Genomic DNA, 25256 nt, shown 5'->3' on the forward strand with positions numbered 1-25256 from the left:
GCAGGAATATTTCGAAAAAATTGTGTTCATACGCATTTATGTTTACGATTCGATGTTATCATTAGTAAACAGTGGAGATGATGAGTCCAATTGGACTGACGGTTTGTTTTGTTATGAGTGCCGTGCGTATTCATGAAATATTGATTATTCCTCGCATAACTGTCTTCTGCAATTGATATTGGAAGAACTATACTGAGTTATTGATAAAAAAATCATAAAAATGAAATTGAGATAGAAACTAAGAAGATAAAATGAAACAAATTAGAAGAAGTGTTCAAAATATTTTTTGCCACTATGCGTGGATAGTGATGCAAATGCACAACCATTTTGGTAGCTTCACTATGCGCAAAGAAGCCTTAAAAACTGTGTGTTCTCACTTGGAAGTGTATCTCACGGAGATGCTTTATTACATAAAGACTAGGCATTCCGTTGTAGAGAGAATTTTACAAACATTTGAATCATTGAAAGCGTACTTTTTATTATTGCCTTACCTACTCAAAGATTTTTTTGGAAACGACTTTACTGAATGCTATTTACTAGACCAAAAATTTTGCTCTATTGAAATCCTCGGAGCTCTGCGAAGACTATCAAAGATTAAAAAGGATGAGTTGAGTCTACTCAAAACGTTTATATAATCTTTACTATTGATAAGGAATATTTAAACGCGAGGACAAAGATTTCACCGGTGAATTAAATCATTTTCAGTGGATGATGTTGCCTGAAGTTTGCCATATGGGAACAGATTGTGGAATCAATCGATATTTTGTCGCAAAAAACGTGTAGCTTGATGACAGCAAACTCCTTGGCCAGTTTCAGAACAGAAAATTTGTACACAACAATTAAGATGAACCTAAATTCAGAAAGCTTCTGGAACACCAAAAAAAGAGAGCATGGTTCAAATCTCTTCACAATGAGGAATCCCATATCGAGTTATTAAAACTTGCAGAATATTACTTTGCGATACCTGGCTATAACGCCAGTGTGAAAAAGGTGTCCTCATTGATAAATGCACAATGGACAAAAGATCGGAATAAATTACAGACGGAAACAGTTACGAAAATGATGTTTTCATTTTGTAATTTGAATTAAAACTGCCAGGAGTTTTATAATATTATTTCCAAGCAATATCAAACACTGGACAACATCAGTTAAAATGAAAAATATTGTTGAGAATTCAGTGATTTATGTAAATATATCAATGAAGATCTCAGTGATTGTAATAGCGATATTTTTTAAATTTGATAGGTATATATTAGGTTTGTTACCTTTACCTAGGACTAAGTAATCAGTTATAGTTTATTAAGTTTTAGTTTATATTGAAAATCATTGTTACTACGAGTACACACTATAAAGTGACACACCTTTCCTATTCGCTCGATGGTTGAAATAACTCTTTTATTCATAAAAACATAAGTAATGAATACACAAATAAAAGAACCGATTATTTTCATCCATTCCTGATAGTGTGTCAGGCTTTAGGGCAAGATTTCCTGCTGAATCAAAATCTGTGTTTTGGCTTTTAACTTTTGGGCCTTGCAACCCTAGATGGAACTCCATCGTGCATCAAAAAATCTTCGCTCGATTGGCCTTGAATATTCTAGTATCTCGAATAAGTGATTGTTTAAAAAATCCAGGTACATAATCACCGTTTAAATTTCCAGTTGCTACCCAAACATTAACTTTAAGTAGGTGTTGATAATGTGATACCTTTTGACTTGTGGATTTTTATTACACCAGTGGCGTGCATTACGGGAGTTAAACACACCTTGTGGCGTAAAAATAGCCTCGTCGATATATCGTCTGTAATGATAAGGATGTACTATACTGGTCAACAGTTTTTGCCCACCTCATAATCCATCCATTCAATTTCAAAATTAATAAACTCTAACTAAACCAAAAATAATAGCTTCCGTTATTTGTTTACTTTATACTTTATTTTTTCGGTGAGTGCGACAAGTTAAAACATGAATTATTTCTTTGGTGTTTATGATTTTAGTTCAATGCCAGTTAGCATGTGAGACGCTAGAACGTTCTACGATTTATACTTTTTGGATCAAAACATCTTTTTGTGAGGTTCGTATACGAGTTGTTCTTGTTCTTACCAATTCAGACTTGAAGATTCAGAATAGGTAAATTATTGCATTAAAAATACCTCGGCTTACCATGGACTACAACGTGAAAAAATATGCATCCTCCAGGAGCTTTGGCGATAGAAAACATTTAAGGCGACATCGAAAAACAACTGCTGAAGCTAAACGTATTGTATTGATCAATAAACCTGAACGACGACCCATGTGCCCAGAAATAGCAGCTCAGACCAATGAATCTACGGATCTGCCTTTGAGTACATCTACAGTGAAAAAGAGATTGAGTAGAAGCTGCCTTTTTTGGGATGGTGTCAGAAGAAAATTAAGAGGTTGAAGTGGGCTGGAGAAAATCAAAATTGAACGCATGAAAGGCGAGAGAGAGTCGAAGATCGAGGAAAACACGGCGGAGGCTTGATGATGGTTTGGGGATTTTTTAGAAGTAGTGAAACTGGAGGAATTTTGAAGAAAGAATGCTACGAAGAAGTATTAGAAAAAATGTATTGCGTTCGAACCAAGCAACAAATTTATATTTCTGCATAAAAAAAATCCTAAGCATTCTTCGAAGCTGAGCAAAGAGTATTTGAAACAGTTTGTACTGAATGTACTGAAAATAATGATTTGGCCGTCACAGTCGCCCGAGTTCTACCCGATTGAATTATTACGAGACAAATCGGACATTGAAGTTCTTCAAAATACAATCGTCAAAATGGATCGTATTGTTTCAAGTGAAGTATTAGGCGGGCAAAAAATTTTGACCAGTAGTGTAGTTGCTGCTCTTTACCTTCGAGTACTTGAAGAAGATATATTTGTTATGCTGCTAAGTTCCTTAAGCTTACTACTACTTTTTTAATGATTCTTTTTTCCCACCAAACTGGTTTACTGGTTCCAATCACCGGAAAGTTTCTTTTACGCACTACATTTTCCTCAACTAAGGTTACAATCGATGCTTTCCACATCTTAATTAACAACGTCTAATTTTACGAATAACAAGATTTCAAAAATCTGATTATAACATCCGCATTTATGAACTTCGATTTTACACCCTGTAATAATAATAGTGATTAATGTAGACGTAATGACCAAAAAATTGCAATGCCCTGGATCCCTATATCTGATTGATTCTTAACAAGCTAATGAAACAGGTTTAGATCGATTGAGAATGGCCCAGTTTTTCAGACGCGCTTCTCTGCTGAATCTTAATAGGACCACCAACAATCAACAAAAATTATTTATTAACATTTTAATGTTCATATTACAGAAGCGGACTAGCCTTGGATTACGTAATTTCAAACATGCATCTTAAATATAAATTGTCTTTCGATACTTTCCACCTATTTTGTAATGTAATATCTTTCCAAAAAACGACATATATTGGATGTAACTCAAACTAATGAGTGTATATGTTACAGACTGTTTATGAAAAATATACCATATATGAAAGGACTAGTCCGTATAGCAAAGGACTGAGGATATTAGTCTATATGTATGAAAAGCTTGTCCTTTAATGAGCTGTCTCGTCCGTTTGTAAAAGGTCTAGTCTATTTATATACGGCCCAGCTGCACCTACGCCATATGTATATTTATAAGATATTTAAACACAATTTTTTTATTTATTTATTATATATACATTACCTTTTCGACAAGCACTTTTACCCTTACAATTACATTTTTTAAAACCTTGCCCATGTCCTGTCGATTGAGCAGTAGCCACCGATCTAAGAGGGATTTCACTGTCTTTGAAAACTTCTTCAATTTTCAAAATGTTAGCAGGGCACGTACTAAATTCTGAACGGCTATAGTATTTTGAAATCACTCCTTGTTTTGTTCCCAAGCAGTAAAACCCATCTTCTGTGGCTTCCAGTGCTACAGCTTAAACTGACCTACCATCTCCTCTGCCTCGATCGACGTCTGGAACGGGAATTCTTACAGTTGATTCGATTTTCGGTTCTGATATTACTTTCATTCGTTTTGCCTGTAGCTGTAATCCATCATGAGAAGCTTTTTTGCCGTTACTATGTTTCTACTTCTCGTGCAAAAACTGCAAATATTTTCCGAACATGGGTTTCCAACATCGAAACATTCTTCATTCACGAGATTGAAACAAGTACTTCATATCGGACATTAAATTTATTGACCATTATCATGATTTTCCGCTAATACTTCTTCCAGCTGCTCTTCTATGACCTCTTCTGTTTCTGTAACAATTTCTATCTCCGATTGATGCGATTGCTTGATTTCTGCATTACCAGCAATGTCAACATGAATGGAATTAATCACATTTTTCAAGTCTTCTTCAGTTGTTACACTATCTATAGCTTTTATTGGAATATACGAAGCTTTCAATCCAATTTTTGATTTGCCTTTGGTTTCAGATAAAATACTTTGTAAACAACAGCAAAAAAGCGGTAAATTGTCCACGTGCTTGGAAGCACTGCCATCGAGTATACGGCCTGAATCTCACGGTCTATGAAATACCATATTTTTTACATACGGTCTGCCCAATTTAGACCTTATGTATACGACCTAGGCCATATACATACGGGGTTTGTAACAAAGAATAATCTGCAGTTTCCATGGCCGAAAGAAACATTTTAGAAAACGTGAATATGTGTATAGGGTTATATTAGACAATAGAAAATAGCATATAAATGAGAAAATCACGAACACTAAAATAGAAAACATTTCATCCAAAAAATGGCGTGAAACTTGAAACCGAATTTTCTGTCATTTAAGGCAAAATAATCTCAATTTGAAGTTAATAACGTGATTGTCAATTACCTAATGATTTTGGTATGTTTTCATGAATTTCCAAATTCATTATTGAGTTTAAATACTTAAGTATCTGGCAAAACAATAAATATGTTAATATAAACATTGATAAATTGGATATCTAATTTTCTTATTTACCTATTATTTTCCTTGTTTGTTATCACTTGTCACAGCACGTAAGTAATAATGAGTTATGAACTAAATAGTTATTTACGTTTTAAGTCCGGGAAGTGATTTAGTACGGTACAAGAATATTTAATCTTCACGGACGTATATTATATGTTTTTTTTTCATACTGTTTTCGGTTTTAAATAAAAGAACAAAATTATATTAAAATTTGAAACTCATAATTGACAATCTTACTGAAAATAACTACTTCATTATTCTCTTATTATTTCAAAAATAAAAATAAAAATTAACAGAAGTCACTAAGGCAAGATTGTAAACAAATATTTAAGAATACTTTGAAATATAAGGATACCATAAAGTGCCATTTTCCGGACTCAAAATAGTACTGTAAAGTCCATTTTACAGTACAGTATGAAAAAATAATATATTACATAACTAGTTTGGAAAGTGATACATTTCGTACCAGTTACTGTTTTGTACGAGCCGGTGGCAAGTGTTGGAACGTAACTAGTGCGAAATACACTTTCCAACGTGTTGTGTACACTATTTTTCCTCCGACCACGGAAAAATTCTTTAAAGAAACGTATTTTATAAACAAGAAACTCAATTGAACAATATCAGACATGTGTTTAAAAGTATAAAAACTCTACAAAATATTTTTTACTTTGTAATATAAAAATAATAAAAATGAAAAGAATGATTATGGAACAATTTATAACTAACTGAAGAACAGAGAAAGAACCAATAAAACAATAAGTTTTTTGTAACAAGGACTAAATAATTATTAATGATTTTGTTTATTGATGACCTGTCAGTCTATTTTCTAAATACTGAGATGTCTGTCCTATGTGACAGCGTCACGTTGACACAAGTCACTTTATATATAATATTTCTTTTGTTTTTTTGGATATTTTGATACTAAGTTCATATCTTTAAGTTATAAACTTCCATTAATATTTTTTGTTTTGTTAAATTACCAAAGCTTGAATAACCCAAACAAAATTGAAATGGAAGATTAATAAACTAATTTTAGGTACAAATTATTATCACATATAGTTTTATAAATACAGTCTTTAATTTCTAATAAACAAACAATGTATGAAATGATTTGAGATTTGAACACGTACAAAGATCATTGTAGACTATTATTAACACAAGATGGAATATGAGAATACACATTTCTTTAATTAATACTTATAATCTATTTTCTGTTATAAAAATATCCTTTTTACAAAGGTTCATTGAATGAAGTTTACAACAAGAGCTTAGAGAAGATTAAATGAGCCAGGGCATAAAGGCCGTGAATCGCTAACATTTTCCCCTATTGATCTATTACCGTGATTCTCAAAGTGATCCAGGTGGACCACCAGGGGTCCGTGGGAGACTCGATGTCGACAATCGTAAACGAGGGTCCGTCAGTACAATATATGAGAGTATTGAAGGTAAATATTCTTATACCTTCAATAATTCATTTCTAAAACTTTTTTTACTCTTGTGATTTCGCATAGAACTTTTCCAATTTCACGGAAAAGTTGAATAACAAAAAAGATATTTTCAAATATTCTATTCCAAAGGTTACAAAAAATCACGAGTTGGTTACGATTTTATGTATTAAAATTGACAGATTGCAATTCAGTTCTGCTTGTGAGGAAGTTATAATTTTTTTAAATGAATAGAAAATTCTCATTTAGCTAACTGGTGGAGTTATCGGACTTAGATTCTTGTGAAGGAAACTGTAGAAGCGTGGAAGAATATCGAGGGAGGTTGCCTAATCGCGTGGTTAGTCACAAAAAAAATTTTCTAATGATGGAAGAAGAAGACAATTTTATAGTACTAATCGAGAATGTCCTGTTAAAATGAGTATGCGAGATGATATTGGATACTACTGACGATCAACGGTATATTAGCACAAGAACTTTATCTAGACAGAATGGCATATCAATATCATCTGTACAAAGAACTATTAGACGTAATTTACTCCATATCATGCCCAAAAAGAGCAAGAGTTGTTATCTCAAGACTTGGTTCAGCGAGTGAACTTTCACGTCAAACAAAAACATTTTTTCCTAATGAGGTTTACTTCACTCGTGAGAATATTAAAAATATGCATAACTATCTTGAGAATTCAGATGAAAACCCTCCTAGACATTTCCAACGTGAGTTTAAGACTTTAATGTTTGATCGATCCATCATTGTGAGTTTCCTAAAAATTTTCTTTCCGATTTATTCTACATTTTGCCATTACATTCAATTTTTAAAACTGCCAATATCTAAGAATATTGGCCTCTATACTTACCAGACTTCATCAGAAGTCATTACTTTCTTTGGGGGGCGTTGAAGGGGTCAATTTATCCTTCTCCAGTTGAGTAAATTGAATTGAAAATTGTCAAATTAGATGTAATCTTTTATAGTTATGGTGATGCCTTAAGCTCTTGTAAGACCAAGGTTTTAACAGCTGAAAATCTAAATTATCATGTGATATGTTCAAAATAATTTGCACAACCGACGTGAACTTCAACCATTTTTATCAAAAAGTGCTTAAAGATTATGAATATGTTGGAGGGAATTGATATTACAGAAGATTTTTTATTTTTTAGTAACCAACAGGCAACTATTGTTGTTTCCATGCGTACCAAATATTTTTTCTATTCAGCGAAGTAGCGGGACATTTTGTCCACAGACACATTGGAAAATGACGAAACGTCCTGTTGAGCATTCTGTTTACTTTTCGAAATACGGTAGACTTAATGATGAAAGTGTTATTTTTTTTTATACTAAACTGTAAAGTCGACTTTATAGTACTAATTTGAGTTCGAAAAATTGCACTTTACGGTATCCTTGTACTTCACAGTACTCTTAAATTCTCCCAATCCCGTTTGAAATTATTAGGAATAAAAAATCAATTAACATCAATAACTAAATTTTTATTCTAATTTTTAAATGTTGAATGCAATTCAAGCAGTCTGGCAAGAACTAGAATTGCTCGAATTCGGAAAATAAAAGCCTTGGACATTCTAAAAAATGTTTATCTTAATATAAATATATTGAAGTATGAATATATGTATACATCTTTGAGAAATGTTTCAAATATAATAGGGTTGGTGTGAAATACATTATCTTTTGAGTAAAACTTTTAAATAACAAATATGTAAGAATATAAAAATTCTTGAAAATATACGTGTAAAGAAATGTTATGAAAATCAAACTATTTTTTGTGAAACGTGTAAATAAATAGCTTAACTTGAAGCAAGTTAACAAAGCGTTAAGTTTTGTTGCAGAAATTAGCAACGTTCAATTTAAGGCATCCTTCATAGGTAACAGGAATTTTTACAAATCAACTGCCACCTTCGCATCTAATTTATGAACGCTCCGGGGAAATATTTCCCTTATCTCTTTCAGTTTTAAAAATAGCATATTGGTTTCTTATCCACTACACTTTTTACTGCGCCCTTTTGGACTAGAAAGTACAGAATAATCATTTTCGTTGAACTAGACTTAGCAATCCCTCTGCTCACTTCATAACACACCGATTACAATATCTTCATTCTCATAATCCTCATTATCAATGCCATATTCAGCATTGGAGTCAAGTTTACTATTGACTGTAAACGCATTATTGATATCACCATCATCATCATCATCATTCAAAAACAAGTTTTATACTTCTCATTAATAACAACGTAATCCATTTTGCACTAAATTCTCGCAGAACTCTATTTTGAACTAAAATCTTACTTAACTGGTTTCATCGGGTCCGCGTTGACCCGATGAAGTACAACAGGGCAGATACAGTTATTGTTTTGAAGTGACACGTGGTGTGTTGAAAGATAATAGTACAGGATCCCATCGCTTGATCTTGCAGGTATCTGCTTTTTGCAGTTAATTAACAATATTATATCTATTTACACCTGGCAAACTTAATTTTCTTTCAAATGCTGAAGATTGACTGAAAAAACAGATACTTCCAAGATCAAGCGGTGGGATCTTAGACTATAAGCAAACCCGTTGAGATGTCACGAAACCACCTCCTGGTAAACGTAAACATACGAACTGTGTATTGACAATATTGACGCGCCGGGCTAGATATAACCGGAAGATACCAGTTAAGGGTTAATAATGTTAAAAAATTCACTATTCACTATATTCCATTTTATATGGTAATATTTTAGCTTGATTTCTTAGACAGTAGTAGAGAACAAGAATGATTCTATTCTGTTCCATTGTCATGATAGGATATTTTATCAATAAATCATAAATAATGGGTTTAGATATTGATAAATTTCAATTATAAAATGAAGAACTATATTCTTTTGAATTCTATCGGTTATTTTTCTGCAAAAGGTAAAACTGCTTAAGGCGACCCTGAATTTACCATAGAAAATATTTCATTATTTCAAGTAGGTTGAACTCCGTGTTAATTAAGTGGAATTGGAAACAGGAAATGGTTATAAAATATGAAATTTATAGGTAATGGTGAACCATGTGTGCAGATTTGTCAGTTTTCTTACGTAATACCCAACCAACACCATGATTGGATTAATGTACATTCTTGCAGATGAAAATTACTTTGTATCATTTATATGGAATATTACATCGTAAGCTTGAATTAATTTGTAAGTAAATGGTAGAAAAAACGCTGTCTATCAACTTATGTATAATATAAAAATGAAATAGTGAGGGAAATATCGTAGCACATGACACAAAGAAAGTACAATTTAACCCAAGAAATGAATACTTTGAATAGAGGCAGGCGCAAAAATATTTTGTGAGCTTCGTCCACTGAAGTTACAAAAATATGCGTTAACCTCGCATTTATCAAAGTCAGCAATTTTTGATTTTTGATCTATAGGGGATGGTATAATAAGCTTAAAATATAGTTACTGGGGTTACAATCCTTGGTTAAAGTCCAACATATTGAAAAAGAGCTCTTGCAAAATAACTATGAAAGTATCCATCGCGTAAAAATGTTATTATGTTGGTTTTTGTGAGAATTTTAAATCTCCACAAATTTGCTCTCTTGGCTTTTTTCGTAAAATTGAAAATAATAAAAGTTGTTAACAAAAAACAGCATTCTTTGAGTCGCTGTTACTTTTTATTTGTCAATTTTTTCGGAACCAAATGTTCAGACAAATTTTTTGGCGCGTTCTTAGACGAACAAATTTAATCTTTCATTTCCTCAATTTTTCAGGATTCTACAGCGAATTAAAAGTTAAACTATCACTCAGTACGTAATATATTGTAAAAAGCTGTATATACCGCACAAAAGATATACAGTATAATCTCACAAATCCGGCACTATTAAAAACCGGAGGGTGTCGGATTTATGGGAATGCTCAGATTACTGGATTATAGTGAAAAAGTCGTAGGTAATGAATAAATTAAAGCATTTCGTAGAGGGAATAAATGTATGTAAAGTATTAAATTAACATGTACATAATTACATAGTTTTAAAATAATCCTTAATTGAGGTCTGCTTTTGTGCAACTTGTAGTCCATGGCCAAAAACCTTTTCTCTCAATAAAAAAAGTTGGAACTATTCTAAACAAAATAAATATTTACTCAATACATCAAAATTATTCTATTCTGAGCTACCAAATCCTCCAACAGAAGCAAAAAACATAAGTGCAATAAATAAATTGCTTTCGAATACCTTCAAACTAATTCAAAATATTATTTTTTTTCACTTTCAGGTTTGCCTAGTAAACCCGAAGGACCGAAAGTAATCGAAGGTCGCCGGAAACGGACAGTACATATCGAATGGTCCAGCTTAGAACCAAATATGGAACTTGGAAATATACTCTATCTCATTGAAGAACGACACCATACCGGAGATTTCTTCAACTCGAATAATTTCAGCCAGTGGTCACCCTGTTCAAAATCGATCAAAAATAATCGATTGTTGAGGCATTTTGTGAAACCTGGAAAATGGTATCAGTTCAGAGTAGCGGCTGTTAATGAAAATGGAACTAGGGGATATTCAGATGGTTCTTTACCCTTCAGGGTATCAACAAGTAACATGCATATTCATTTATATCTTATAACCATCATTTGACCAATAATTATTTCAATAATGGTGCTATTTGATCGATTTGCATAAATTCTAATATTCAACTACAGTCGACTCACGTTAATTCGGAACGAACATTATAAATATTGAGAGGAAAAAAATAAAACTTTCAGGGTGTTGATCATTAAGACATATTAGAGTAAGGAGGCCTAAGAATACGCAAATAACTTTCTCTGGACTATAAATTAGTTATACTGAATCAATTTGAAATGACCGTACTAAACTTCACGTTAAGACTGTATGCAGTACATATGAAAAAAATTAATTTATCTAACCTCAACTTGTTATTTGAATTGTAATTTTAAATGTTTACAGTGACGTTATAATGTACGTTTCAAATATGTTAATAATAATAAATTTATAAACTATTGAAAAATTCTCAAGTCAATGTCGTTAAAACGAATATAGAATTAATAATTAATTTCCTTTTTTATATTAAAGCTCCTAAGCCTCCGAAGGCTCCACAAAATGTCACAGTGAGCCCTTTAGTCCAAACAAATGGAAGTTTGACAGCTATCATGAGATGGTCCCCACCAATATCAGACTTACCAATCGAAAGATACAAAGTATTCTGGAGTAGAAGACTACAAGGAACCAAAGCGTTGGATTCGGTTTTAGTTCATCAACAAGTGTTACCCAAGGTAAGAAACTGTCAAAAGCGTGAGATCAATAATTTATTTTGAATACGATTAAATATTTTCTATCAAATTTACATATTATTAGTATATGACACGTCGACGACGCAGTCGCAAGCTACTCCTACGGGGATAGTTTCCGCTACCCAAAAGTCCCGTAGTGGTTTAGGAAGGCTAGAATACATCGATTCCTCGCCATCTTTGATTTCTCTTTTTCTTAATACCTTAATTTTGTACTTTCTTTCGACGCATTGTTGAAACTTGTTACAGGAATTTGGTTGACAAATACCCGTTTGAAGATACCTGGAAATTATTAAAACCTATTGAGTATACGCGTTCAATGGTACTAAGATAACTTCGTATACAACAACAGGACACTTGAATATGGTTATAAAAGTTTGAGGATATTTGGTCATTTTTAGATTGGATGTACCTAATCAGTTCGAAGATGTGGTCTACTGGATTGATTATACCAATAATGAAGGAAAGAAATCCAAGTATAGAGGAATTAGTTTATATATAGTTTATATACAAAACAGAACAAATATTGAATGAATTACTATGTGACTAAAGAGAAGATCACAACCATATAAAGAATGTTTAGAACGCAAAAAGAAGGTGAAGAATCCAACCTTAATTGAAAAATTTATTCTTCGTATTAATATTACCAAAAAATTTTAGCAATAATGAATCACGCAACAATTGAGTCCGATGTAATGGTTTTTCTATTAATGTTTTGGTAGATACATACCTAGGATAATATTCTCTTCCCAAATCAATTGGTTGAAATCTCATATTACAGAAACATTGGCCTTCGTTCGAAGTTTTGTAAAGTGGAACCATTCCAGTGCTTACCTGGAAGTTATTGAAATATTGAAGCATCATCTAAATAATCGTTAAGTATAAAGAGTGAGAAAACAGACGGAATAAATTAAATTCTACTGTTTACTGTATTATATTTTTCCCGAATGCTCGAATTCCCCAAATTCAATATACCAATGGTATAATTTTTACCTTGGTGAAATCTAAACTCATACATCCTCACTATAATATTATAAATGTGAAAGCGTGGATGTTTGTTAGGCTTTCACGCAAAAACTACTTGACGAATCATCGTGAAACTTTGTACACATATTCTGGAAGGTACTAGAAGTAACAAAGTTGTCAACACATATCAACATTTTGCTACTTCATCGCCATATAACATACAGTAATGAAGTTCAAACCCTAAATACTATATTATCGACGTACGATATTACCGACGGTCAAGTCAATATCTATTTAATCTATACATCCAATACAATTGACTATAGTTTCAGTTATTTTCAATTGTCACTGAAAGCGTATGTCTATAAAAAGCTTCGGAAGCGTAATTCTACATTATCTAAAAATTTGCCACGGGAACGTGCAGAAAAAGTTGCACAAAATCAAGAATCTTCGGTTCATGCAGAGCTGAGAAGACAACAGCAAGCAAAGCGACAGAGTGATTTGAGAGCTTCTGGAACCCCTCTTCAGATCCAACGTCGTTTAGAAAGACATGCTCAGCGAAGATCAATAGAAATTTCATGTGTAAGGAGTGGTCCTGGATTTCAATACGACCCTACAATGGAATATCACAATCATCCTCTAAGTGTTGCTATGCACTCAAATGGAAAGATGAAACTCCTGGAACGTGCTGTTCCAGTGGTAAAATTTCGCTTCCATTGCTTGGTGAACCAGAAGAAGCGTTGGAAGCTCTGTTATTGAATGCTACCGATGAGTCAAAGCGATTTTTGAGTAAAATCAGAAGATACAACTCTTGCTTTGGAGTGGATAAAGTTATAAGAATGCCCGGGTTTTCACCAACTTTCACAGTTCAAGGACAAATATATCATCAAATTGGATCACTTTTTGCAGGTGATAATGAACAACATAAATTTTTACATGTTTATTTTATGGGTGATGAACAAAATGAAGTAAACCGTCGTTGTAGAAGTAGAAAGAGATACTGTATTGAAAATTCAACGAATGTTACACAGCCACAATTTGTTGGTGAAGATTTTCAAAAGTGCAATAGAAAACTGGCCTTTAAATAATTACAGAGTGATCGGACTCCACGTGGCGAACATGAGTGGCGTTATAATGTACCGGTGGTCAATGAAATTGTTTTGGTTACTGGTGACCCGTGCTCACCACGAGATTTAGTGTTACGGGTACATGATAATACGCTAAAACGTATATCCGATACTCAAACATTTTATGATGCTTTGCAGTACCCATTAATTTTCAGTAGAGGTGAATCAGGTTATCATTTTAATATTCCAGTCATTAATCCAACAACGGAACAGCCAATTTCAAATAAAAAATTTCCTGTATGGACTTTTATGCGTATTACATGATGCTGCAAGAGGATGACTTCAATCTCCTTCAGCGTACAAATCAACTTTTCCATCAATTCTTGGTAAATATGTATATTAAAGTCGAAAGCGAGCGTCTTCGATACTTTTCTCTAAACCAAAAAAAATTATGGGCTAAAAACAACAAACATATACAAGATGCTGATGGGGATTAGTCCTAATGACATTGGCAAAATGATTATTTTGCCGTCCTCTTTTGTGAACAGTCCCCGTTATCTGCATGAATACACTCAAGACGCATTTACTTATGTACAAAGTTACGGAAGGCCTGATCTCTTCGTAACTTTTACCTGTAATCCTTCGTAGTTGGATGTAACTCAAGAGTTTATGTCTGGGCAAAAAGCCACTGATCGACATGACATAGTCGCCCGCATATTTCGATTAAAGGTTCAAAAGTGAACTTTGTAACAAAAGGAAAAGCATTTGGAGACGTCCAGAATGTACTCCATTGAATGGCATAAACGGTGTTATCATACTTCGGATTCCAATTATTCCAACTGACCTTCTCTTTCAATTTAAAGGAGTTCAGTTTCAGGCCAAGTTCAGCTTTGCTGTCACTATAAACAAAGCACAAGGACAGACATTTCAGGTAGCAGGAGTGCATTCAGGAAAGCCGTACTTCTCTCATACTTAATGCTTTATTAATCTAATTTGTATTATTATTTATATTGAAAACGAACTTTGCTTCGTCATCGAGTGATGAGCTTGTAAAAATAATAAACTAGGTTTAATATGAATGAAACTATAAAGAACAAATCAAATTTAAGCCTCTGGAATGACTTCAAGGTGAAACACAGGACAGTAATTGAAGATCATCTTAATTTTGGACCAAGTTTGACATGAATTCTCCAATTTCATCTCATTTTTGAGTGGTTTTTCTCTTATTATAGTAATGCAGGGTTCTTAGTTATATAGTTAGCATCTCTATATTGTTTTACCCACAAGTCTTCTAGTAGGAAGGTAGTATTGATTGATACCTAAGACATTAACCAAAATGAGTTTATCCATAATAGTTGTTGAGAGCCTCTGCTGTCTTTTGAATGGCGACAGTTTGCAAGCACAATTTTCTTTACTTTTTTTATGTTATCGTCCTTAATAGAGGGGACTCGCATAAGGGAATTTATTTTGTTTCTAGTTGATTTTGTCAAAGAAGGAAGCAATCGAATTAAAAACATTCTCCTCCTTTAAAGTCGTTTAAAAAAGGAATGAAGTTGATCACACTAGGAAGTGGAGAAGGTTAAACATTTCTCGATAAAGAAAATAAATATTTTAGCGTTAAGTATATTGTCAGAATTATGGGAATTGTCAAGGGTCTGATAATAGGAAAGAAATGATGTAGAAACGAATCTTAATAAAATCTTTGGAACATTTCAACTGCTACAATCAAATCAAAAATAACTTTTAGAGTATTTAACTCAAGTTATAGTGAAAAGTCTCATTTTAATCGAAATAACGATTTTCACCTGTTTATAATAGATTATATTTTCAACTAACTATCTTTATATTGAAATTACCGCTGAACGAAAGCTCCTCTTAAAAATGTCTGCGGGTGAAGAAAATATACTTATCCTTCTATTAAATTTAGGTTCTTCCACTTTATTATCGTTTTCTTCGTAAATTGGATTAACAGGTTTATCTTCCATGAAGGCGTATTCGTGGCCATGAATCACTTGAAGAACTAGTAAGAAATTTAAAAATACCTGCAATAAAAACATGAATTTATGAAAACGTAAGCTATTAATATGTAGATTAATTAAAAAATTTGCTCAATGTACTGGGTGCTCTCTTATATATTTCAATATTGTGAAATATTCGTAGCAAAAATTGGACAATTCCTGCGGAAAGGACTGAACTTCTTTTGGGTAAAGAATGTAATGAAAAAATTAATTTCCTTAATTTAGTGTCTACCAGGATCAATACATAAATGAAGTTTACTTAATTTTTGAGCCTAAGACACTATAGTATAGTGTGGTAAAATTAGACTAAAAAGTAGGGGTTGAACAACAAAAATTCCCAGAGGGCTTGATTTTGGTGAAAATCTGGGTTTATCATTAGTCCTCATCGATCCCATTTGGTCTAAGAAGGTTACTCAAGGTCAAAAGTCAAAATTTTGAGTGTTTTTTGCATTTGTGTGAATGTGAGTTTCCTCAAAAGCCACAAAATGATTTACAAAAGTAGTTTTCTTACTTGTAGATTCTATACAGGGTGTCTCACGACGATTTAACACTATCTGTATATGGCAAAATACTCATAGTAAGATCTGAAAATTTCTTTTGATATTTCGGTTACGATCTTTCTAACTAAAATATTTTCGGTTCTACCGGAAGTCGACTGTAATTTTGTTATTTTAAATAGGACACCATGTATATTGATACATTTTTTAAATATACGTAAAATTTTAGTATACTTTTGGCAAAAATCTTTTTTCGAAAAATGCACACTTTTTGAGTTTTTTGTGTGAAAAAATTTGTCCATTGCAGATCTTTATAAATTATTGTATTACGTGGATACCCATGGATAAAAATTGTTTCTATTCGGTTGCTTTTAGCAAGATCGGATGTATTTGAGTCTATATTGAAAAAGCGAATATTTTTTGAATTTGTTCGTTTCTATTTCACTTTTCGTAAAAACTTAAAAGGCAACCTTCATATCACAATTTGTTTTTATATTCTAGAATAAACTATAATTTTTCGACTTCAATACAAACTTTTTATACTCACACGACACTAGTGTGAGAAATTGTATTTTCATAAACATTATTTTTGATTGGCGCAAAGTACCAAGCTAGGGTAGTCGAGATATAAGGAGTTTTTTTGGTGGTATCTTTTTGGCAACACTGGTTTTGACAGATCGCGCGTGAATCCTGTCTTGTGTTAATGTCAAATTTCTTCAGTTTGGTCTATAATTTAATGATGAATCGACTTACGAACGAACGACGCTTGCAAATTATTGAATTTTACTATCAAAATTCATACTCGGTTAAGAGAGTGCATCGCTAACATCTTCCAATTTATGGACCTAACCAAACTGGTCGGCCTACTGAAGGAACTATTCGGAAGCTTGTGACTAAATTTCGAAAGCAGTTCACACTATTCGACATTCAATCACTAACACGCAAACGTACAGTGAAGACCGAAGAAAATATTATGACTGTGTTACTGATGACTGCGAAATGTCGATTCGCCGCCATTCGCACCAATTGGGTCTGTTACTCCACTACTTGGAAAATTTTGCAAAAAGATTTGGGCGTAAAACCTTATAAAATACAACTGGTGCAAGAATTGAGGCCACACGATCACCCACAACGTCTAACATTTGGTGAATGGGCGCTAGCAAAGTAGAAGGAAGATCCACTTTTTTATGTGAAAAATATATTCAGTGACGAAGCTCACTTCTGGTTGAATAGATACAACAAGCAAAATTGCCGCATCTGGAGTGAAGACCAACCAGAAGCATTGGCAGAGCTACCAATGCGTCCCGAAAAACTCATTATTTAATGTGGATTATGGGCCGGTGGCATCATAGGGCCGTACTTCTACAAAAGCAGCGATGGTCGGAGCGTTACTGTGAATGGCGAGTGCTACCGTGTGATGATTGACGATTTTTTTGCCCAAAATGAAAGAATTAGATATTCCTGTCATGTGGTTTCAACAAGACAGTGCCACATGCCACACGGCACGTGAAACAATGGCCAAATTGAGAGCCACCTTCAGTGAACAGTTGGCCGCCTAAATCGTGTGATTTAACGCCTTTGGACTATTTCTTGAGGGGACATGTTAAGGCTAATGTCTACAGGGATAAACCAGCAACGATTGATGCACTGGAAGTGAAATTCCGGCCGATATATTGGAGAGAGTGTGCCAAAATTGGACCTTGCGCATGGGCTATCTAAAGCGGAGCCGCTGCTAACATTTGGATTAAATCATCTTCAAACATTAAATTATACTGATCGTTCTATCTATTCAATTTTTTCAAATTTTTTTTCAAAATAAAATCACTGATTAGCTTCTAAATAAAATTTTTAAATAAACTCAACTACAATAGAGAAGATAATGTTATAATGATCGAATTTATTACTTATTGTTATAAAAACCTTCCAATTATTCATGTTCCTCCGTACCACATACATATATACAAAAGAAAAGAACTACTACTTGAAATTTAAATAAAAAAAGACTTACCTTTGTAGATGATTGCACCATATCGAATTATGAAATGAAGTTGGTTCACGTACGGTACATTACTTTATATAAGAAGCCGCAACAATAGTGTACCTACTCAAGAAAATGCTATAGCAACAGTTATTAAAGCTATAAAGTTACAGTCTTTTACTTCTGAATAGATAAATAATGGATGTATGGAAGTGATATTTTCGTCTAAGATTGGCATTGTGTGGTTAAAGTTACCAAATAGACCATGAAATGCATACGTAAAGGTAGTTTTTAAATCAATAAGCACGTGACGGTTTTGGCGTGGGAAGAGATATCTTTTGTACATCAAAAAAGTCGTATTTCATATGTCCTAACATTCAGAAACTTAATAAAAAATTGAAGGCATTTTTATATAACTAAAATCTGATAAGTTTGTATCTACAATATTATTTATCTTTATATCTACGGGTTTTATTATTATACTGTCGGTCTTGACGAGTAGATGTTTTTATCTGTATGGAAATTGTAATTTTTCACAATGTATCCATTTATTGAAATGAATAGAATTTAAAATTACACACCAGGAGTCAACCAATTTACGTAAAACATTAATGGAAGCAATGAAAATCAATATTTAGGAATTACACGTGAAATGGAGGTATGGCCCATAATATGAAAAGAATATTTGATTGTAGAGGTAGTCGTATAATCTTGTTCATAACTAACTTGGTCTGTAACTTCCTTGGAAAAGAGTAGAGAGAAAAGTAAATTTAATGTTTTAATTCAGATTTTGTATTTGTACACGTCTACCGTTCGTAATCTACTTCTAAATTTGCCGATATGAAGTTGAAGAAACTACTGTCAAAGCAGAAAATAGTTTTTCTAATAGTCCAGGAAGCAGTGACAGGTTTTCATGGCTAAGTCTGTCCCAATCGTAAATTCCTGAATCCCGAATACCCGCGACTGTCAACGGCGACTTCGTGGTGGAGCGATTGGAAAATAAAAAGTTTTTATTAATAAATTCATTTACAGCTGTCGCTTCTCCATTGTCATATTTCGAATCGGAATCGATTTATTGGGATTCTGAAATATCTACTTAGGTTACTGCCAGCAAATGCAACATGTCGTTTCAAACAGTTGGTTCTTAAACTTTTTTGTTTTTGTTCCATAGACAACTATAAAAATTTTGCTGAACCCGGTGGACCCCCCTGCAGCTACGTTACTACTAATTTCCAAATTTCGAATAAAGGGAAGATTAGATCTGTCCATGAAAAATTGCTATCTATGTGCGGCGATGACATGGTTATAAAATTTTAGAATCCTACTGCAAAAAATTTAAACAGGAACTAAATCCCGGTAAAACTAAATTGAGCTCTCGAATACCTATGAATATATAAAAACTATGTTCACATTCAATGGAATATTTTTAAACAGTCTGCACTGCATTTTTGTTATTTTTAACCATTCCTATGACCACGGCTAAAATCGAACGATAATTTTCAAAACTAAAATTGATAAAAACTTATTTAAGAAATTCTATGGGACAAGAAAAGTTACGCAACTTAGATATTCTATCCATTGACCATTCCATAGCCCGAAATTTGAGCTTCAATGATGTCATTAACACTTTTGCTGAACAGAAATCCTGAAAAAAAGGAGTATTAATAAAAAATATTTTGTACTAACACAAAAATTATAATTTAAATTCAATTAAACTAAAAGTTCCTAGAAAATCAATAATTTTAATAGCGTTTTATATACCTCCTTTATCCTATTTATTATGAAACGAAAAAAAAAACTTTATCGTTGATTGAGCAACTTTATATTGCGAAAAAAAGGGCCCAATCCGATTAATTTGCCACGGGCCTTGAACATTGTTATACCGCCGCGTCCGTATATTAAAATCATGGAGATAGATAAGGAGTTTTCCGAGACGTTTCCTGGTACGTTTTCCGAGAAATTTACTCAACGAGAGTAGACAAAAATTCGAAACATATGGCCACTTTTAACAAATGTTACTCTGCAGTCTTTTTCTAACCCAACCATACAGACCTAAAATTCGATTGACGTGATCACCTCCTAAACACATTTTAGTTTCACTGTGTATAATCCGTGTACAACAATAATGAACAAAAAAAACCCAGTTATAAAACACTTCATTCCACTCCAACAATTACACTTCCGAAGAATCGACGTGAATGAAAAGATAAAACAAGAAATAAAACTTAATTAAATTCAAACATAATATGACGACAAGACACTTATGTCCCCAATAAAATTGAAATACGACGTGAGACAAAACTGATACGACATTAACTACTAAATTACATTTTATGGAATAAGTTAGCGTGACCATATACAGAGCGAGCTCTCTTCTCGTTGGTGTAAGAGAAGACCGAAAGAAGAAATAAGTTACCTATATATATCTTATAAAATAACACCATAAAAAATTATTTTTTTAACATTAATTCCTTTTAAATATCAGATAAATGAATTAAAGTCGCCTTGTATATTATGAAACGAATAATTCTGGCCACAGTTCAGTTATCTTTTTTCTGTGACTGAGCAAGTTGTAGAATTTATAAAACTGTGAGTAGATGCCTCTGTGAAAACTCTAAACAATTTTGTTCTTTAGTAACGTTACGAACTCGTCCACAACATAGATTGTGAAGTCGTTCTATCCGGTTACAATGGAATTCTAAAATTTGGAGAAGTGGCGGCATGGATATCAACTCTAATTTTCCGAACGAGGATGAAATGTACGCCACCAAATATCGCAGAAGGAGTTGCAAATACTTCTTGGAATGTTTTACCGAGGAAGTCTCAAAAGAGATTTGCTATAAAAACTTCAGAATTGGCGAAAAGAAAAATAATATAAAATAAATTGTTAATTTTAAAATATTTCATTAAATTTATTGTACATTGGGTTCATGAGAATAATGTTGTTTATAAAACTGCTGCGTTAACTTTTTCAGTCTTGTGTTAAATGTCACTTTTCACCAATTTCTCTTCGACGTATGTAATTATTCTAATTTCTGCAGATATAACCGTCCATAAGAAAATAAATAAAAGTTTATCAATAATTAAATAAATTGGAAGTTATTATCAAACAAATTATTTATCATACTTTCATTCTTGTTTTAGAATACTACCCACTTCACGCTTCGTGATCTTCAGCCTCATTCACAATATTTTCTTCAAGTGCAAGGTATTTTACAATATGGAAAAGAACGACTTAATGGAGAAAAATCTGGATTGGTACTCAATACTACGGACTTTGTGAACGGCAAGTATCCTCATATATGAAATATACTTAAATTTTCAGATAGACAAATAAAAACAAATATTTATAATTGGATACAGCTTTATTGCTTTTCAAAATATCCTCAATTAAGATCAATTCATTTATACATGCTTTTGAACCAATTGTCGAAGCATTTTTTCCATTCTTAATGAAATACCTCCAAAACACTTCTTCAGGTGTAGAAAAACTTGATTTTGATCTGCGTTAATAAGAAGGAATCATTGGTTGTCGAATCAGGACTGACATCAATTCGATGTTTTGACTGTACAAAAACATTTTTGTATGAACTTATTTGTGAAAGCTCGCATTGACGTGGTAGATAATGGGATGATTTACTACTGCAGAACAAAGTTAGGTGGTTGAGCAATGATTGCATCTAACAAATATTATTCGCCACTTTCGAAGATTTATAAACATTCCTTTTCAAAATTGATCAAAACAGATAAGTTTTCTTAGCGAAGAAGATAATGTGACATATTCAATTTTCACTCATATTTAAACATACCAAAGACCTGACCCTCTAACTTAACCTTGAAAGGTAAGCTTGGTCACGATTTTCGGAAGTAAATGATTTCTACCACTTTTCTGATTTAAAAATAGAGATTGAGGTCGATTAATATAAAACTCTCAGTGTTGATATTAAATAAGAATTCAAACACAGATTCGCAGACTTTAGAAGTAATTCTCTTCGAATGTATACGATTGAACTTCCAGGAAAATATTCTTTTAAATCATTAGAAACTGCTTGACAAATATATTTGAGAAACAGCGTTGTCCAAAATGAACTCCACGGAAAATAAATTTCGAAGTTCTCACACCGATGAACACTTTCAAATTTTTTTGGCAATCACTTTCAGCAAATTTAAACCAAATTCTTAGCAGTTCCAAATAAATGTGTTTCTATGACGTTAACTAAGTATAATCTGACCATATTCTGTCACTAGTACAGTGAACCAAGCAAATCACCACGCAATTTTAAAGACCTTAATGGATTAGTTTGAAATTTTGACAGAAACTCAAAAATGATGCAAATAACAAACCTGATTTAGTGCCAATGTATGCTTCTACCCTAGCGGTGAATGCTACCCTTACTCGGGGGTGGAGATAAAATTTCAAAATAACGATAGAGAATTGAATGAATTTTATGAAGAAAATGAGGAATGAGTTTTTTTATTTAACTAAATAATTTCTGAGTTATTCGCGATTGAAAATAAAAAAAAACACGTTTTTCAACATTTTTTCATGAAAAACTCGAAAATTGCGTATTTTCTGGAAAAAATTATTTCAAAATTGAAGCATATCAAGAAAACAAAGAAATTAGTGAGTTCAAATTGAATTTTTTAAATAATATTTAGAAATTTATGAGTCACTGAACGCAAATTTTTTCTTTTTTGTAAATTTATGCAGAGGTTTGAACTCAAATAACGGAAAAACGATCAATTGTTCATAAAAAATTGTAATAACCATTTCGAAGTACTTTTACAGTCCTTCAGAATGAGCTTTCATAAAACCGTCTAGCATGAAAATTAATTGAGTTATGATGGAAATAAGTTAAGTAACTCGAATTTGAAAAAAAAATGTCGGTAAATTTGACACCATGTGCTGCAAAATTAAAATTAATCGTAGACCATGTAAAGTTATCTTTGTTCAAGCCCTAACAACACGTTCCAAAAGTTTAAATGGCTTGGAACACGAATATTTTGAAAAAAGTTGTTTAATGTTAAATTTTTTTTCGATTTTTTAAAAAAAACGTTATTTTTTCAAAAATCTCACAAACTATTGGATCAACGAGAAAATTTTTTTGTAACTAAAATTTAGCTTTCATTTTACTAAATATTTTGCTTATTTTTAAACTCACGTAGCTTGAAAATTAAACGAGATAAAAGCGTTTAAAGTATTGATTTCAATGCTGAGGGAAAGTCTTTTTTACACTTTAACATCAAAATTCTCTGAAAAAAAGGGTATAGAAGGATTGCAACTCTCATGGTTTTGTAGTTTATGAAATTCCCTACAAAATGATGTATGGATGAATGCTAAAAGCAAAAGTGCAGCCGAGTTATTATTAAAAAACCGAATACATTTTCCTAGAGATAATACTGGAAAATCACGAAACGTCTAAATTTTGATCTTTTTGGAGTATTTATTCTTTTATACATGCTGTGTCCCCTTTGTATTTATATATCTGGATTCCCACATGTGGTAAGGGGTAGTTTTTAGGGGTTGAATTGAATTAAAAACTTATGTATCAGGTTAGTTATTTTTAAATTATGTATTTTTTCTACTCAAAATCGAAAATAAAATGATTTCATACTTTTTCAGCCGTTTTTTAAATAACTGTATTAGGGTAGTTTTTAAGGGTAGTTACACATAAAAAATATTACTCAAATTGTAAAAAAACAACAATCATTTCACATGTTGAGCCCTATAACTACTTCCATTTAGTAATTTGCAATTTTTCCATTCTGAGGGGTGGTTTTTGGTGGTTGCATTATTAAAAATATTGAGAGTCAGATTTCTCATACTTGAAGAAAAACAATTCTCCTATTACGATCCAAAATAAAAAAAATTTCATGTTTTTACCACATTTTTTAAATAATCTTTGTTATAGGGGTTGTTTTTAAGGGTAGGTGAGGTGTAAAATATCAAAATATTAAAGCTACGATACAAAACAATCAAAATTTATTATATTTGAACACAACTTTAATCCGTTACTTTTCAATATATTGGAGTAAATGGTTATTTTCACTCCTTAAAAATAAAAAGCATGGCTGTACTACACAGCAAATACTTCAACTTGAAAGATGGTAGCCAATTATCTCGGAGTCATTTGTGTACCTGGTGGCTCCTTTATTCAGTATTGCGAGCCCCCATCCATTAGTAATGTATACTTACTTATTATTAATAGTTGGAGCGCTCATCAAAATTGGTGGATACTTATAGCCTTTGACCAGCTTTTCGCCTATACGCCGTTTACATTACTCCAAACTCCTTGCGTATTATTACACTATAATGACATTATTGTATTAATTTTAGAAAAAGATAACACATTGGATCTAGGAAAATCGAACACGTACAAAATCGAGGGTCTTCGATTGCAAAAACTCACCTGGAATAAGGGTAAATTAAAGGCAAAAATCATCTGGAATCCCTCCAGAGAATATGCTAAATATAGTGTGACATGGTGGGCTACACCATGTGATGGACGAATGAATGCCTTCAAACATTTAAAAGTAGCCGCAATGACAAAGGCAAGTACAGAATCTTGATTTTCTTTAGTTAACCTAAGTATCAAATAAATACACATTGAAATGGATGAAAAAAGTTGTCTATGGTAAAATCCTTCTTTTGCAATCAGAAATATTGGCAGCAGCTTTTAAATTAGAACTGTAATCATAACTATGGTTCCACCGCTCTCTCACAGTTATGTATTGCCCTCCAAATACTATTTATTATTTAATAATTCATTCATAAACCTAGTTTTTCTATCCGTACTAGGGTATAACTTTATAACGATTTAAATAATTAAATTGTTTATAATAGTTGAAAGAAATTTTTTACATGAAAAAAATATTCATATTAGTATTTGGCAACTTCGAATACAGAAAGGTTAAGAGCTGAAATTTTTCGAAAAACTTCCTTAAACCATGTACTATTACGAACAAGTTCGCGAAATGGGTCCCTAGGCCGGCCCTGTCCACCTACAAATGGAATTTTAAAA

At 32.4% G+C, this 25256-nt stretch overlaps 2 protein-coding genes across 2 annotated transcripts in view; one reads left to right on the forward strand and one right to left on the reverse strand.

The window, feature by feature from the left end:
• The window catches only part of LOC130447466 (anosmin-1), a 51056-nt gene that overhangs the window by 24092 nt on the left and 1708 nt on the right, over positions 1 to 25256 (forward strand). The window contains exons 3-6 of the mRNA XM_056784297.1: positions 10676 to 10996; positions 11494 to 11693; positions 21379 to 21520; positions 24572 to 24786. Coding sequence (XP_056640275.1) covers positions 10676 to 10996; positions 11494 to 11693; positions 21379 to 21520; positions 24572 to 24786 — 878 coding nt within the window. The remainder of the gene's footprint in view (positions 1 to 10675; positions 10997 to 11493; positions 11694 to 21378; positions 21521 to 24571; positions 24787 to 25256) is intronic.
• LOC130447467 (prothoracicotropic hormone-like) lies at positions 11720 to 15912 on the reverse strand. The gene is made up of 3 exons (XM_056784298.1): positions 15598 to 15912; positions 12439 to 12542; positions 11720 to 11990 (listed from the first exon to the last, which is right to left on the reverse strand). Exons 1-3 carry the CDS (start codon positions 15796 to 15798, stop codon positions 11762 to 11764), a joined length of 534 nt encoding a protein of 177 aa, XP_056640276.1. The 5' UTR covers positions 15799 to 15912; the 3' UTR covers positions 11720 to 11761.

Source organism: Diorhabda sublineata, chromosome 8, assembly GCF_026230105.1.
Source record: "Diorhabda sublineata isolate icDioSubl1.1 chromosome 8, icDioSubl1.1, whole genome shotgun sequence".
In the NCBI taxonomy this organism is placed as follows: Eukaryota; Metazoa; Arthropoda; class Insecta; order Coleoptera; family Chrysomelidae; genus Diorhabda; species Diorhabda sublineata.

Excerpts from the sequence above, each read along its gene's own strand:
- LOC130447467 (XM_056784298.1), bottom strand. The coding sequence starts at position 15,798 with ATGTTTTTATTGCAGGTATTTTTAAATTTCTTACTAGTTCTTCAAGTG. Across the intron at positions 12,543-15,597 it reads AGAGGAGCTTTCGTTCAGCG|GTAAGCACTGGAATGGTTCC; the intron begins GTAATTTCAATA and ends AATAACTTCCAG. Across the intron at positions 11,991-12,438 it reads GGAAGAGAATATTATCCTAG|GTATCTTCAAACGGGTATTT; the intron begins GTATGTATCTAC and ends AATAATTTCCAG.